This window comes from Coturnix japonica, chromosome Z (assembly GCF_054131305.1).
Source record: "Coturnix japonica strain WE chromosome Z, WE-NBRP24, whole genome shotgun sequence".
Taxonomy (NCBI): Eukaryota; Metazoa; Chordata; class Aves; order Galliformes; family Phasianidae; genus Coturnix; species Coturnix japonica.
Genome location: NC_140702.1, coordinates 23,268,105 through 23,284,915, shown reverse-complemented (window position 1 = coordinate 23,284,915; position 16,811 = coordinate 23,268,105). Strand labels below are relative to the sequence as shown.

At 41.7% G+C, this 16,811-nt stretch overlaps 1 protein-coding gene across 8 annotated transcripts; it reads left to right on the top strand.

Moving 5' to 3' along the window:
• Positions 1 to 13: 13 nt before the first annotated feature.
• Positions 14 to 15,335, top strand: GIN1 (gypsy retrotransposon integrase 1). 8 transcript variants are annotated; one of them, XM_015849433.3, is made up of 9 exons: positions 14 to 86; positions 3,618 to 3,773; positions 4,378 to 4,523; positions 5,444 to 5,637; positions 6,758 to 7,063; positions 8,273 to 8,461; positions 8,559 to 8,726; positions 9,134 to 9,422; positions 12,283 to 15,335. In XM_015849433.3, the coding sequence occupies exons 3-9, from the start codon at positions 4,385 to 4,387 to the stop codon at positions 12,582 to 12,584; spliced, it is 1,587 nt and encodes a 528-aa protein (XP_015704919.2). In that variant the 5' UTR covers positions 14 to 86; positions 3,618 to 3,773; positions 4,378 to 4,384; the 3' UTR covers positions 12,585 to 15,335. The 8 variants fall into 8 exon arrangements, with proteins under 8 accessions (XP_015704919.2, XP_085384199.1, XP_085384198.1 ...); XM_085528073.1 differs by lacking the exon at positions 3,618 to 3,773 and having other exon boundaries at positions 5,444 to 5,633; XM_085528072.1 differs by lacking the exon at positions 3,618 to 3,773 and having other exon boundaries at positions 8,589 to 8,726.
• The last annotated feature ends 1,476 nt before the right edge of the window (positions 15,336 to 16,811 follow it).

The window sequence follows — 16,811 nt, the reverse complement described above, 5'->3', positions numbered from 1 at the left end:
CCCTGCCCGCCGCACTTCCGGGGGCGCCACATAAGTCCTGAGAGAGCGGGGGAGGCTGCGGGCGGGCCGCCATCCTGCGCGGACAGGTGCGTACCCGCCGCCTGGCGCTGAGCGCTGCGGGCAGCCCGGCATCCTGCGGGACGCGAGGAGCGGCGGTGAGGGGCTGTAGCGAACAGCGGGGCGGGGGGAGGAAAAACAGCGCGTCGGTGCCGCTTCGCGCATGCGCGGGCATGGCCAGGTGGAGCCGCTAGGCGGATAGCGGCTGCTGGAGGTTCCCGGCGTGCTGTGCGTGCTGCCGTTTGACTTCCGGAGAGCGGCGCTGTGCATCATGGGGGATGTAGTTCTAACGAGGGGGGGTGGTGGCCAAGAAGACCTGTGGTATCGTGGGTTGTATCACAGAATGCATGGCCTGGAGGTCAAGGGAGGTGAGCATTTGATGATCAGGGGGCTGGAGCACCTCCCCTATGAGGGCAGGCTGAGGGAGTTGGGCTTGTTCAGCCTGGAGAAGAGAAGGTTGTGGGGTGACCTCATTGCAGCCTTTCAGTACCTGAAGGGAACTTACTCCCAGGAGGGGAGTAAACTCTTCGAAAGGGCTGATAATAGCAGGACATGGGGAAATGGTTTTAAGTTAAAAGAGGGAAGATTTAGGTTGGATGTTAGGGGGAAGTTCTTCACTAGGAGAGTGGTTAGGCCCTGGAACAGGCTGCCCAGGGAGGTTGTGGATGCCCCGTCCTTGGAGGTGTTAAAGACCAGGTTGGACGGGGCCCTGGGCAACCTGATCTAGTAAAGGTGTATGTTTGGTGGCCCTGCCAGGCAGGGGGGTTGGAACTACATGATCCTTGAGGTCCCTTCCAACCCGGGTCATTCTGTGATTCTGTGATCCTTCTCCTCTGCTCTGCCTGGCTACGTTTGTGCAACAGTGTCCAGTTCTGGGCTCCTGCTTTCCAAAACTTCCAGCAGAGTCCAGATGATGAGGGGCCAGGAGCATCTCCCTTCAGAGGGAGGACTGAGAGACTGGGGGCTCTGCAGTCTGGATAAAACTGAGGGAGGATCTTATCAGTACTTATAAATATCTGAGTGTTGAAGTCAAAGGAATGGAGGGCTGGGCTCTTTTCAGTGGTGTACAGGGACAGGACAAGGAGCAACAAAAACAAACCACAGCACAGGAAGTTCCATACAGATACAAGGAAGAACTTTACTGTGAGGGTTCAGAGCCATGGAACCAGCTGCCCAGGGAGGTCATGCAGTCTCCTTCTCTGAAGATATTCAGAATCTGCCTGGATGTTTTGTACAGCCAACTGGAGGAACCCTGCTTTAGGATGAGGTGATGACCAGAGCTTCCTTCCAGCCCCCAACAATCCTGAGATTCTTTGTAAAGGAGGAAAAGAAACAAAAACGTTCCTACAAAACATTCCATTTACAGGATCTCAGAATCCTGTTGCAGTTTGTGTGGGGATGGAAGATGGGCATTAAAAGGTGAAATAGTGAAGTATTAATGGCCATTTTGGCAAAGATGTTTGGCAAAGTTGCTGACCTACTCATTATATAATTAGTTTATTTGCAAAAAGTACTAGCTATGGTATGAACACTGAAAGAGGTACTGAGTAAATTATCTGTGGTAATGGTTTATTCTAAAATAACTGAAACAGTACATGGGGACATAGTAAGCTAAATATGCTGGAAGGAAACTCAGTGCTTTCCTTTCAGGCTGAAACACTTAAATTTGCTGATTCAGGTTTCTACACAATACTCTAAATGCTTGTTGATGCTATGCAAGATACTTAATGTGTTCTTTCTTCATCAGATATTTGCACTCTGCCAAACTTCTATAACAGAAACTGACAATGCAGGAATAAAGTCAGAACTTCTGTTCAGCTGAAGTATAAGCTGCACTGCTTTTCAGATTGATCTTACTGCTGCACAACTTTATTTTTCTAGGACCTATATCCATATGTTAAACAGGGAACTTTGTCTCAAGCAAGATGTGTGTGATGAGCAGAAGCTGCTGAAAGAATAAAGATTGTTCTGGAACATCTTTTCATGCAGCATATGAAAATCTGTGTCAGTCCAAAATGGACCATCATCCCTGTGGTTACATGAGAAATCACACCCAGCCACTTGTCACTTCCAGGCATGCTCTTGTGACTTCAGGTTGGCCTTCAAGAGAAGTCCTAAGTGAAGGCATATTGAATGCATGTGCCTATCAGATGGAATATTTTAACTGCTCTTTACTGATAATCTTTTCCTATCAGGTGTGTTAGTTAATTGACTGCATTAACAAAGCGGAAACAATATATTATCATGGTAGCCTCACCTTACTTCCTGCTGTTATCCAGTTTACCAACTCAGCTGCTTTGGCTTGTACTATCAGTTGTAAATTTCCAAGAAAAGGAATGTCAGCCAAGATAGCTAGAATCTGTACTGTCTTCTGGGTTTACTCCTTGCTTTTATGAAGTACTCTCTTTTCTGACAAGAATAGTTGTTTATTTGTGGAAATTCTCTCAATTATGAGAATTTTGCTTTGTTATTGTAATGTTGAAGGATGATGGACTAGGCTTTTTGTGCAAGCGAGATCTCGGTTATGCAAACTCAAATATTCAGTGGGTCAAAGGTCTTGTCACTGGTTGAATGAGAAGTTCCTGACATGCATTTGACTGATAACACAAGCAAGTTACTTACAGAGAATATGATATTCTATAAATAACATACAGCGTTTCACTTTCTCATGGAAACAGTGATTAGAAACAGGTATAATCACAGTGGAGCTCTTTACCTCTTTCCCACCCTTAATATAGTAAAGGCAGGAGAGAATTTAGACGTTGGAAGCTAAATATCCTAGCTTATACATTGTGCTTTCAAATAACATCAGCATGTAATGAGGCAGAGGATTCTGGAGTGGCTAGATACTGTCATTTTTTTTAATGATTATGTGCCACTTAGCGGATCTGGCAGACAACCTGATTATTCCTTTTAGCAGGCTGCATGTTGTCACATTGTCTAGTCTTGTGTCACTGGAAAGATGAGGAAGAAGTTTGGTTTAATGCTGTGGGTAACAGGCATTCATTAAAAAAATACAACGTGGCAGGCTCTAAACCCGATCATGCTCTTGTACAAGTCAATTAGAGTAGGATCAAAGAGCTGTTCCATCTACATATTCATTACTGCAGGAGCAGATCTGAAAAAAAAAAGAAATCGTGAGTCTGTCGGGCCTGCGTGAATATTTCTGCTTGTCATTAATTGGTAATTATTTTTAGGCTATTCATGGTACACCTAAGCTTTTCCTGCACCAGTGACGCATTTTACTAATGACATTTTAGTTTATTAATGTGATCAGAAAAGTCAGCCCATGTCAGAGAATTAATTATTAACTTGCAGACTGTCTCGTCTGGGGCTTCAGAATCCGGTTGTCAAATGAATTAATGAAGAAAATAAATGTGTCAGTCTCTGTCTGGGAAATTGTTTTTTTTTCCCCATTTGTCTGTGTCTTTTTTTTCAGGTCAGGGTGACTGTTTGGACACATCTAGTCCACAGCACGCTTCCATGTGAGAGCCATCCAAACGTTTAACAATAACACAACCCATTTTTCTCATTTTTTAATTTCACTTGTCATTCTCTAGCACATGCAAAGGAAGATGCCATTGTTCGGAAATTATAAAGTATATGTTGACAAAACCAATGTTGTGTATGACAAAATGGTGTGTCAAGTGGTGTTTGTGATTGCCCGTGTTGATGGTGGAATGGAACATCTCTCCTCTGAGGGCAGGCTGAGAGAGGTGAGGGCTGTTCAGCCTGGAGAAGAGAAGGCTGCAAAGTGATCTTATAGCAGCCTTTCAGTGTCTAAAGGGCAGCTACAGGCAAGAAGGGAATAGACTCTTTAGCGGGGTCTGTGACAGAAGAAAAAGGGGAAATGACTTCAAGCTCGGAGGGGGTAGATTTAGGCTAGATATGAGGAAAAAATCCTTCATGGTGAGGTCATGAGGCAATGGCACAGGTTGCCCAGTGTTGTGGTGGATGCCCAGTCCCTGGAGACTTTCAAGGGGATCAGACCCTGGGCAACCTGATCTAGTTGTGGTGTCCTGTTCATTGCAGGGAAGTTGGACAAGATGGCCCTCAGAGGTCCCTTCCAACTCTAAGGATTCTATGATAAGATGCAGTGAATGGTATAAAAGGCCCTCAAGTGCACGAAGCTTAACAGCACTTGAAGCAATTTGCGGGATTGAAATACAGCTGCTTTTGGGAGGAAAAGCTCAATTAGATAAGTGAATTTGGTACTTCACTGGGACACCTCTGTCTAAACTAACTTTTATGAGTTAAACCAGCAAAGTTGTGCTGTTTTGACAGTTGCTCCATCTAACAAATGCTGTTCATTTTGAACAGGTTAGCAATGGTCCGTAGTGGAAAAAATGGTGGACTCCACCTGAAACAGATTGCGTACTACAAAAGAACAGGGGAGTACCACCCCACAACATTATCAAGTGAAAGAAGTGGAATCAGAAGAGCAGCCAAAAAATTTATTTTCAAAGGTAAACACGTTCTTTCAAACTAGTCTAAGAAAATGATTTTTTAGGTGAAGGTTTACTGATACAAACACTGAGAGTGGCATCCTGCTCTGCAGCATACTATGATTTTAACATACATCCTTTGAGAATAAACAGCCTACCTATCCCTTGTTAATATGTAACAGAATGTTTACAGAAACTCAGATTCTTTGCTCAGAAGTTTTATGTATCTGTCTGAAAGCCAAACATCATTTTAGGTACTGGGAAACTTTCTGTTTCTTGCAACCCCACGTTCATAGGACAACAGTAGAAGTCCTGCTCTGTGGCTGCTTACAAGGAAGGATTGGGTTGGTTGGAGCCCTTTGTGTGTGACTGGGCAGAAGGACTTTGCTCTGTCATCTTACAGCCTCCTGACCCACCCTAGCTTTGTCATATCCCTGAGAAGACAACTTGAAGTTGTGAACCTTTGCATCTGCTTTGCGCTCTCAGTCACATCAAATCCACCCAGCCATTGTAGAGAGAAGACAGGAAGGAGTTAAAGCCTCAGATCACAATGTGTGGTTGCTTGGCAAGCACTCAGTACACCTCATGGTACAGCCTGTATCCCTTTCACACCCCCAGCACTAGCTTGTGTTAATGTTGGAGTTCTGTGGGAACAGTTTGCATTCTGACCTGCCCTTTTAACACCTCGTGTCCAGATTGATAAATGTTGGTGAATATTTTCTTAGGATACAATAACAAAAGTCATTTTTTAAATAAAACAAACCAGAAAAAAAAAAAGAAATAAAAATAAAAAGGAACACCACCCACATTCTACTTTCAAAGGTAAAATGAAGTTGATTTAATATGTTCTGTACTGAACCATTCCCAGTAGTTCCGTATACTGACCAACTACAGAAGGCAATGTTCTTGCTTGTAACTTGATGGTATTTTTCTCTTTTCAGAAAATAAACTGTTCTATGTTGGAAAAGACAGAAAACAAATGCGCCTTGTAATTGTTTCAGATGAAGAAAAGAAGAAGGTGCTTCAGAAGTGCCATGAAAATGCTGCAGGCACTCATCATGGCATATCAAGGACACTGACTTTAGTGGAATCTAATTACTACTGGACCTCTGTAACAAATGATGTCAAACAGTGGGTATGGTCACATAGCTACAGGATACTTTTTTAAAATATAATCTTTGTTACAAATGTTTTGTAATGATATGACTTTGTTACAGCAGTCATTGCTTAATGATGAGGTAACAGAAGCTTACAATCAAACTTTAAGTAGCCTTTATGCCAAAGTGTAGCGCTGCCTTTTTATTTTTCATCTTGACTGTGAAGCTTGCATACAGCCATATGTTAGTTACTGGTATGGAGCCATAATTTCTTTCTGGGAACCATAGTTTCTTTCAGTATGCTATGCACCTGTGGTCTTTGAGAGGCACTTCTCTGGCAAGCTTTCCTACATATCTTTTTTAGGCTGCAGCATACCATCCTGTGTGTACAACTGGCCAGAATGACTGCTGGCAGATGAGAACGGGCCTCTGCCTTCCAACTAAATGTGTTGGGGAAGCAGTTAAACAAATCACTGCTTTGGTACATTCCTTCTCCTCCTTCACCCAAAGACACATTGAGATAATCCCTAGGTAGAAGCTGATTCTTGAGCAAGCTGTATGTAAATGTCTTTCCTTGTGGCCAAACTGTTGCTGCTATCAGCTTCCTGCATCACCTGAGTACTTTGTGCAACTGTAACATGAACCGAGAATGAATCTTCGCTTTCACTCAGACCTGGAAAATGAGTTCTGTCCTGAAGATAAAGCTGATCTTTGTTGTATGTGGGGGATTTGCTCACTGTCATTGTCTATTTGCTGCAGCATTTGCAACAGAAGCAAAAGGGATATGATTGAATTTTTATTTATTTCAAGCATGGGTGCTTCATGCTTCCTTTAGTGATGATAGTGAATTTGAATTTGATATTATGCACCTGAACTAGCACGGTGCTTTTGGGATGAGGGCAGTTCAGCCCTGAACTGCTGCCCACACCTTCCCCTGGTCTTTGCTATGGTTTGGTTTGGTTTTATTTATTTATTTATTTATTTTATCCTAGGGCTGAAAAATCTAAGGATAACAAATCATAAGAAAGATGATAAAATGAATTTGATGTGACTTGATCTGACCTGATTTACAGAGGAATAGTAGAGATTTATGATATTTTGTTGTTGTTAACCATCACCAACCTTCACTGACAGGATCTTCCCTTGTTTCTTCACTAGGTGTATGCATGTCAGCAGTGCCAAGTAGCAAAGAGTACAACCACCACCACAATCAAACCGTATCCTATCAAAGCAGAAGACCCCTGGACAGCAGTCACTGTAGCCTTAATGGGACCATTTATTGCTACCAAAAGAAGCCACAAGTATGTCATAATCATGATAGATTTGTTCACAAAATGGACTGTCATCTTGCCTCTGCATGATACCTCAGCAGCAGAAATCGCTAAGGCAATCATCAGTGTGTTTTTCCTATATGGACCCCCTCAAAAAATGCCAATTGACCAAGGGAAGGAGCTTGTTCATCAGGTAAGTCTTCACATAGATGTTCTGTTTTTTCAAGAAAAATACATTTTTCTCCTTAGTAAATTTGCATTTTAGGCCATTACAAAGCGGGGGGGGGGGAGTAAATCTTGAATGTTTACTTGTATTTTTTTTTAATTAATAAAGAGGTTGAAAAACAGAAAATGACAAATTAATTATTTGCAATTGTAGCAGTATGCAACTTCTTCCAGAGCTGTTTCCTTGGGTAATGAATAAAGCAAAATGACTTCTTAATAGTCATACTGCATATTTTGTTATTTAGTTGGACTGCCACAATATTTTATACACCAACATTCCACAATACTTCATCTATCTAGTATTTCATGTTGCCCAGTGTAGCAGAGAGACCAATGTCAGAATACCCTTAGATCTAACGATCATGGAGAGCTTTGTCCAGATATTCTCAGAAATGATTAAATGATGAGGCTTTGATGTGGAGAAAATAATAAATGGGGCTAGTGGCAGAAATACATTGATTGCTATATCCTAAACCATACTGATTCCTTTAGCTATCACTCCTAGGTCTGGACTGTTATGTAGGAGTAGGTTACTGCAAAAGTAACACCTCATATTTATTTCCAAGGGAATGACAGCAGTACAGTGAGCTGGAAGTCTCTCTGATAGAGCTCTTATTTGGTAGAAAAACTTTTCAACTACAAAACTCTCCTTTTCAACATAGCACAACTAACTATGCATTTTTGCCTCCTAAGAACAAGAACCTACATGCTGTGCTCATCAAAATCTGAGCCAGTAGAAGAGAAACATACCATTTCAGTCTGCTCATATCCACTGTCTGGTCACTGTAAACATTCATTGAGTGTTGATGAATATCAGTGAGTGCCATTTCTTTTTCCTACCTCATGGAATTCAGTGACAATTTGTTTCCATATACACTCATTTCCATGTCAGACATCGTTTTATCAGACTGCCCCTCTGCTGCAGTCTGTAAAACATCAACAAAATATAGTGGAGTATTGGTAAGAAGGCAAAACATCTGCTGCTGTATCACCGACAGCCATTGTGGGACAATGTAGTGAAATAGGAGGCATTACGTTCGGAGCAAAGTTTATATAGAGGAGTTTTGCTCAGTCACCACCTCACCAACAAAATACTCCGATCACTGAGTATGTTTACATTAACAACATGATACAATAAATGGAAATTTTCAATAATCGTCTTATTTTTCTTTCTAAGATAAACAAAGAGCTATTTGCACTATTTGGAATGAAACAAATAGTATTGTCTTATCCTCAAGCCGATGAAGTAATTGAAAGAGCATGCAAGACAGTCAAAGCTTTCCTTAACAAATACTGCACAGATCATCCAAACGATTGGGATGAACATTTGTCTGCTATAGCCTATGCTTTCAATTTGACTAATTTGGTAAGTACAGGTTCTTCATCTTTCGACTGAAGTCCCACAAAATATATACAAAAACTGCATTCTAAATTGGCTTGTGTTATACCTCCCGAATAAACAGGAGACAGATCAAAACACCCCTTATTTCCAGATGTTTAATCGTAACCCGTATGTTGTTGATCCAATGAACACAAGTGTGGAAGGAGAAGATAGTATGTTTGCGAAAATATTTGAAGCAACTAGAGGAGCCAGTCAAGCACTTGAAGAAGAGAAAACCTCGGATGGCCAGGTACATGTGTTATAATTTCAGACTTTCCTAGGAAGGAGACTGATGAGACAAGAAACAGAAGATGGAGAGATTTAAGTTTGAAGTATAACCAACCTTTAGAGCAATGCATATTTTTCTTTTTTCCTTCAGCTTGCAACCCCCAGGTTTCAGTGTATGTATGCTTATGTGTAAGAAAAAGAGATATGTTTCCAGGAAATTCGTGCTTTGACTTACAGGGCTGCATACTCAAGGAAACTGAAAAACATTTCCTAGGACATAAAGTACATTTCCTCAGAACACTCCAATTCTACACATTATGACATCCAAAGACATTTAATGTTAAACTTCTGCTTTATTAACCAATGTTATGAAAATACTTGATTATTTCTGGATAAAGAAAATGTAATCCATGTAAATGTCTATTGCAGATGGAGAAAACCACTTTGGATGAACAGAAACCTAGAAATAAAGTCAATGTCAAAAGGAAACCAAAGCAATTAAATACCCTTCGACTTAAAGTTGGTCATGAAGTCCTCAGACAAAGAAAAAATTGGTGGAAAGATGGTCGTTTCCAGTCAGAATGGGTTGGTCCTTGTATTATAGATTACATCACAGAAAATGGCTGTGCAATATTAAGAGATGCCACAGGATCCAGATTGAAAAGGCCCATCAAGATGTCTCACCTCAAGCCATACATAAGAGGGTCCAATGAAAAAGGTGTGTGTGTATATTTTTTCTATGTATGTGTATATATTGTTAACTTTTCCTGCCATGTGTGGTTGTTAGGTGAAGTTATTGCAATGAAAGAATATCATTCAGTGACCAGGGTGAATAGAACCAATACTAGCTAGTGGAGAAATCATTGCAGTTGTTATTAATGAGAACAGCATGTGTTAATGGCTTCCAATCTATGTAGAGCACAGAACAAAGTTAATGAATCATGTTTGAATTCTTCTAAAAAATAAAAAAATCCACTGAAATTGCTTCTAATATGTGGTTTGACCCTCTTCATGCTGGCTGATAGAAGTATTCTAGAGGTATAATTAGGCTGAACTGTATTCATAGAGCATCTTCTGACTGTGTACTTGTTTTGATACAGACAGGATCCACTTTTATTTTATGCAGTGGAAATGTTTGTCTGTTTGTTTGTTTGTGCTTACTCTGGTGCAGATGGCACGTGTTTAGACAAAAAGACTGTCCTCTAAAACCTTGAACTACAAAAACTACATCAAAAGCCTGACTTGTGGAGAGATTGTTTTAAACTGCAGTCATGAAGAAGGAAATTCCTAAGCTACTGTTTCTCTTGCACATTCTATGTGCCCTTTTACAATGATTCTGTATTAAACAACAGCAGTCATTTATGTTCTGCTGATGTTCTCTGTGGGTCACTTCAGGCATCTGTAGGAAAAGTAATTCCCAGCGTTGGGAAGACTTCTGTCACAGAACTGTTGTGCGAGATTCTTGAAAAGAAAAGTGGAGGGATTTCCACCTCTTCAGCACATGTGGTTGAACGCTAGTTCTTTAAAGCACATCAATTATTTTGAGACAGCCATGTCTTCCATCACATAAAACTGAGGGTTTACAAAGCTGGAAGTCGTTCTGGATTTTCACAGGAGGAGCTGGTATCAAGGCCATTAGTCAGCCGCTGCTGCAGCTTGTGTCACCAGGACTGCAGTGTCACAGAGCTTCTCTCGGATGCTGCTGTTGCTGTGGGACCATCATTCAGTGGCTTCCAGCTCTTGGCTGAACTGCTGAGCTGAGAGCCAAAGTCACATGCGGGTCCTGTGCAGCTGATGCAGCAGCTTGGGTAAATTGTATCCCAGGCTGGAAAGTGAAGTGCAGCCCTCCTTGTAGGATTAGTCTGACAGGTTCACCAACAAACACTGCAGAAATGGAAAGTAAAGGGAGGTTTTTTCTTTCCTTTCCCAGGGAGTGACTGAAAATTTGTTGTCTGACACAGGATGGGGAGGAGAAGGAGGGAGGAAATCAATGGGTTATGAATATGTATGAATTCTAAAACTATGTTTTTCTATTCATACATATTTACTCTGCAGAGAGGAATAAAGTAGTTTTGCCCAAAATAATAGACAGCCTTTACCAAATGGCCTAATGAAAGTCGGGAAAGGAAGCTTTACTTCATTAGAATAAGGGTAGTAAAACCTGGCAGTGAATTACAGCTTTTCATCCTTATATACAATGTATCTTTTTATAACAAAGAACTGTTCTTTGTTAGCAACTAACTTACTATTTTTCTGGCTCTGATGTAGCAGACTGATAGCTGTCCCTTTACATAACCTTGAGTGGGGACACAGTATTTGCAGCTGTCTATCTGAAATGAATGTGGGAAAGTGCATCTTAGGTGAGGTGTCTGTGATCTGTTAGTGCTGCTAAAGATTTTGCTTACACTTCAGATTTTTCAAGCAGGCTTTCTTCTGTGTATTGCACCGGAAGTGTGGATTTGAGCTTTTTAAGCAGGAAAGACAAAGGATGAAAATTGAGTGCGTATTTCTTACATGATTTTAAAGTTGACTGCAGTTAAGGAAGGGCAAGTAGAAGCAAGGCATTTTTCTAGCCTTTTGTAACACCCTTGCTCTAAAGATAAATCCTGAGTCAGTGCACTGGTATATAGACTTGGCAGAAGCGTAATGAATTAGAAGTCTATGCAAACCTGGGTTGCTTGCTACTGGGCATTTGAATGGCCTGGCAGAGGTTGCAGGGCACCCTGTGTACACATGCATTCATGTGTCTGAAGCAATATATTTTCATGCATGAATGTGGTTTAGTTTAAATACTAAACTCAAGAGTCCATGTAGTTCCAATGCTCAAGTGATTCAAGAATGTACATAGACAGATTGAGGACACATCTGTTGAGAATTATAACTCGTGAATGAGTTTGTAGCCCCTAGAAAACTTCTTTTCCCAGTAGGGTCCTCATCTGAGCAAGAATATAGTGCCTAATGCCATATTCCAGGACAGAAGTATGAATCTCATGCTGATATGCATTTAATTGGGCTGATCAAACTATTTTCATTTTATTTTAACTCCCTTGGAAAAATTAAACACAGTAAATGTATAGAAAAGTTCAGTAGAGCTATACAGTACTAATCAATGCGGATGTCATAAAATTCTATGAAACTGTTTTAATCCCCTTTTATTCCTCCCCCCCCCCCCCAAAAAAAAAAAACAACACAAAAAAAGGTATTGTGCTGCATTGCAATTTCCCAGCAAGAATTTGTAGATGCCACATTTCTCTGTATGTTGGTGCACAAAGCAGAAGAATGTGTGTGTCCATTCATTTAAGTTACCAGCTCAGCAAGCAACTATGGCAGTCTTCAAGCTAGTCTATAACACAGCAAAAAAAAAAAACAAACAACACCCAACCCTTCTAAACATGAGCATTACAAGCATTATTTCATGGATGCATGAGATACAACCAGACATTTACTGTTTAGTAAAATTAGGAAAGCCACATAATCAGACTTCTGTCACTTCAGTAATCTAAACCTCACGGTCATCTTCAGTATGGCTTTCAGTGACCTAGAAGGATCTGCATTAATGGGTACTTTCTGTTTTGCAGATGACCACTACTTCTTACAAGGTGCAATAGTTGTTGACCATGACTACATTGGCTTATCTGAGAGATCACATAATACAGGCCAGCAGGACCCTGCTGCTGGAGAGGACATAAATGCTTATGTGAGAGGTGTCACATCTGCTGTGCCAATGCCACCTTCAGCCTCCAAAGACCGAGAATCAGCCGATGGCGGACATCAGTGTGAGCTGACAGAGGATCATTATTGTGTTGAACCAAACAGTGCAAAGCCAGAACAGTGGCCTTCACCTTGCTGGACGCTTCAGACCAAGATGGAAGATACTTAAACAGTCTCATGGCATTTCATTGACAGACAGTATGGAGCATACCTGGCAGGCTGACAAAGTTCAAATAGCTCTAAGTTTCTCAGCCAAATCCACTTTGCTGTATGAATTTAACAACACTGAAGGTATCCAGTTATTAGTTTACATGGGCATTAAAAAGCAATCACTCTGTTAACAAATTGTAGGTGCAACCTGGTAAAAACACGTGCTCTACTGTATGTACTTAAAAACAAGTAGATGTCCTGTTAATTTCATTTAATTTAAGCAGGCACGGAGAAGTAAGCATTCAGTGACCACTACTGTCACAACCTGGTAAAAGCACATGTTCTCATCAAGCTGTTGTAGTTCAGTTTCTATTAGTAAAATGATTATAGGGCCCAGCTCTCAGAATACAACACATTTCACTGTAATGACCTTTTCGTTAGTTCTCATATGACTCATTCCTAACAGGCAGAAGTGTTGTTGGAAGAAGATAATCTGAACAATAGAAATTCTGGCTTCCCTGTAGAAAGGCAAAGAAGCTGATGTCTTCCTGTTTTAAAACTGGTTTTCGTTTTTCATGAGAAGTTGCAAGCTCTGCTTTTTACAGCTTTAAATTTATGCTCTAGTCTGCAGCTCAAAGCTGTCACAAAAGAATAAAGCTGCCAAAAGTACAGGTAATGTTTTGCATATGGAACAGTGAGGCCTTCAGCTGCTCCCAGCTCATCAAAACTCTGCTAGGAGAGCAGTTTTAGTTCCTCACGCACGTGAAAATCATAAGAGCAGTCAGCATTCACTTGTTCTTTCTTCACAAACATCTGGTTTTTCTGAGTGATCTATCTTCCCAGAGCTAGCATAGATTGGGAGATTTCTGCTGACAGTACCTAAGGAAAGGTGAAGAGTGGTGTTATTTATTCTCTGAATTCATTGAATAAGTTGTTGCACGCCTGGACTTCCTGCCAAGAAGACTGTATTTCATGGTAAGATTAAAATGTGTCTGTTGCTAAAGTCAGCTGAGCAAAAACTTTCATGTGGAAAACTGATGAGTGCAAGCTGCTGCTTTTATAGGGGAGTGACAGGAAGAGGAAGAATGCTAGCAGGGGGCTGAATTTATAAATGCAGCAGCATCCATTTGGTACTGCAGAAGACTTGCTTTTCCTGCTCTCTGAACACCTGCATTCCTTACCATCTCTGCTGCTGGATATCATGTGGCATTTAATGCAGTTGGCTTTTAGATTAAAGGGCTAGTTATAATGGTAGTCTTAGACAAAACCTGGAAGAAGAAAGTATTTACTTATTAAGGGCTTTCACTTAGGTGAAAAGACTGATTAGATACCTAACTCATGTAGAAACTCATACCTGTTACATGGCACACCTGTGGCAGCATGGTTCAGAGCTATGTGAAAGAACAGCTGAGCACAGTAACAGTATTCCAGGATCTGATCTTAAAATCCATCTAGAAATGCTTTCTTTTCCCTGCATATGTTTTCCCTGTTGAGACTGTTTCAGGAGGCAGGTGCTAGGCTCACAGGGTATGCTGGCAGAGCTCCGTTTGTTGTTCATGCAGTTCCATGGAGCTCTTTTCTGTGGTGGGTGCATGGGGGAGCTCTGGTGTAACACATGCTGTGTGCTCCTTGTAGCTACACTGGGGAGAAATAAAGTGCTGAACTGACAGTGGAATAGGAAAAACAGTAACCATTTAACAGTCTGTGAAATGATGATCATTCAAGTTTCCTGGTAATAGTGGTCTACTGCATTAACAGGCGAGCATTAGTGCCTCTTAGGTGCCCTGAAATGAAGACTTCTATGCACACAGGAGGTTTATTGAGAAACAGAGAGGGTTTTCAAGGTAATGATTCGAAAAAAACAATCACTGGAAACTGTGCAAAAGAGACCACCAGGAAACCTGAGACGTGGCAAAAAGCACACAGTGCTCTAGGAAACCAGAGGAAGCCTCCACCCTCACCCTGCCTGGGTAAATGGTGCACAGCGCACAGTTGTCAGCATGGTGAGCAGAAACTTGCTCTATAATTGCACAAGTGCCCATCTTCAACCAGGCATGAGGGCCTGTTTTATGGTGGGACAGTAGCAAAAGACTACTGAAGTATTCTTAGAAATTCCGTTTTTTTAATAGAGTTTGTGCCCCCTCGTGGCAAGTTGTGCAGGAAGAAGGAATAAATAGGAGAGCGCAGCATGAAATAATAGCCAGTTTGCTTATACCTCCCAGCATGTTTTTCCTTCTGGTTTGCTTCTGGCACCAATTATCAGCTAGCAATTAGTTAGATGAAAAACACGTCAAGGAAAAAAGAAAAAAAAAAAAAAGAAGAAGAAAATCAGTTTGCTGGTGAAAAGCCTCTATATGAACACTCAAAGTGTTTTAGTATTGAATGATAAACCATATCTCATATTTGAATGCTTCCTGAACTCTTGTGTAGCATTTGCTCATTCTGTGCTCCTGTGTTCCAGCTTTAGACAATACTTGACATTTTGAAGTTTTTCCCTCCTTCTCCCAAGAACTGAATGTTCCCTGTTGAAGGACAGCAATGAGTCATGAGCTGCTTTTCACAGCAAGCCGCTGACAAATCTTCTGGAAAGGCCATTTTTGAGAAATAGATGAATTTCCTTTGCTCACTGCAGTGCAACATCCGTATCCATGACCTTTTGTGGCAGACATCATTACTCTAATGACACAGCATCAGAATCTGTTTGCACAGTTGCCTCTTTGATATTTTCAAACCAGGAAATAAATAATAATAGGATATATATTCTTTTTCATTATGGCTCTTAAATGGATGTTTTCAGCTAACTCATTGGGCTAACTAGAGCTGAAACACACAAGCACTGCACTCTCACCAGGGAGCAGAAACTCTGCACAGAGGATGCTGTTTGCATGTGAATCCAAAAGAAGTCAGTAATACCAGACAATTAGAAGGTTGAATAAGTAAATGGGAATTATTAGCAGCATTTTCAGGAGATGATGGCTAATATTACTTCTTTTTACACCTAGTAGATAACCTACGGGCCTACTATGGAAATCTTGGTGTGTAGACATTTATGATCATAGAATCACAGAAAGGCTTGGGTTGGGAGGCACCTTTAAGATCATCCAGTTCCAACCCCCTGCTATGGGCAGGGACACCTCCCTCTAGACCAGGCTGCTCACAGCCCCATCCAGCCTGGCCTTCAACACACCCAGGGAAAGGGTATTCGCAGCCCCACTGGGCAACCTGTTCCAGTGTCTCACCACCCTCACAGTAAAGAATTTCTTCCCAATATCTGGTTTTAACCTGCCCTCATCCAGTTAAAAACCATCATCTCCCCTCCTCCTGTCTCTACCTGCCCTTATAAGAAGTCCCTCCCAGCAGGCGTCCTTCAGGTACTGGGAGGTCACTTCAAGGTCTCCCTGGAGCCTTCCCTGAGAGAGCCCCAGCTCTCTCAGCCTGTCATGATGAAGAACAGTGCACAGTAAGCTTTAATTTGGCATGGGAGCCTCTTTGGAAAGAAGTAACAGCAAACCAGGCAGAAACTATTTTAAAACCTCTTACTCAGGAACTGCCTGAGAGCTGTGTTCCCCAGCGAGTTCCCCTTTCCTCCCATCTGCTTCTACACAGTCCAATACTGCATTTACAAGTGTTAGCACACAGAAGGCCATGCTCCAGTTGAGGGCACTGGTTTGTCCTGCTGGAGAAGGTGTTACTGCAGCTTCCAAGAATGGGTCTGGAAGTCCTTCTGTCTGGATACAGCCCTGATGGTGGGGAAGGGGCCTGCAGGAGCCATGCTGCCTTGGTAGCAGAAAATAGGTGGGCTGAGAGCAGGCTGTAGGTAGGACGGCATTCCCAGCTGCAGACTGTGCTGCCCCACTGTGGGTTGCCAACGCGATGGCCCTGAAATCATGTGGATAAAGCTTTCCATAATTTACCAGCTGTTATTCAGGTGAGCCTTTTCTGGGTGCTCAGTAGGAATCACCAAGCTTTGATCTGCAGAAGGGGAGTACTCAGAGCTTCAGCTGAGAGCCTTGCATGTATAAAATGATATCCAAGTGGGTTGAAAGGGAATAAATCAGATTACATAGACTCTGCGTTTCAAAGTAGTTGAAATTTTTTGTCAGTTTATGCCTTAAATCTCTCTATGCCTCACTGCTGCCTCCTGTACAAAGTGCATATCACCGTGTCAGTTCCCAGGCATACTGAAAGAAGTGCTCATTACTCTTCACAAAGCTGGCAGGCACAGCAATGGGAGACCCACAGAAAT

Coding starts and splice junctions, on each gene's coding strand:
- GIN1 (XM_085528070.1), top strand. CDS start 1,095: ATGGAGGGCTGGGCTCTTTTCAGTGGTGTACAGGGACAGGACAAGGAG. Junction 5,638..6,757: donor CAAATGATGTCAAACAGTGG/GTATGGTCACAT, acceptor TTTCTTCACTAG/GTGTATGCATGTCAGCAGTG. Junction 7,064..8,272: donor GGAAGGAGCTTGTTCATCAG/GTAAGTCTTCAC, acceptor TTTCTTTCTAAG/ATAAACAAAGAGCTATTTGC.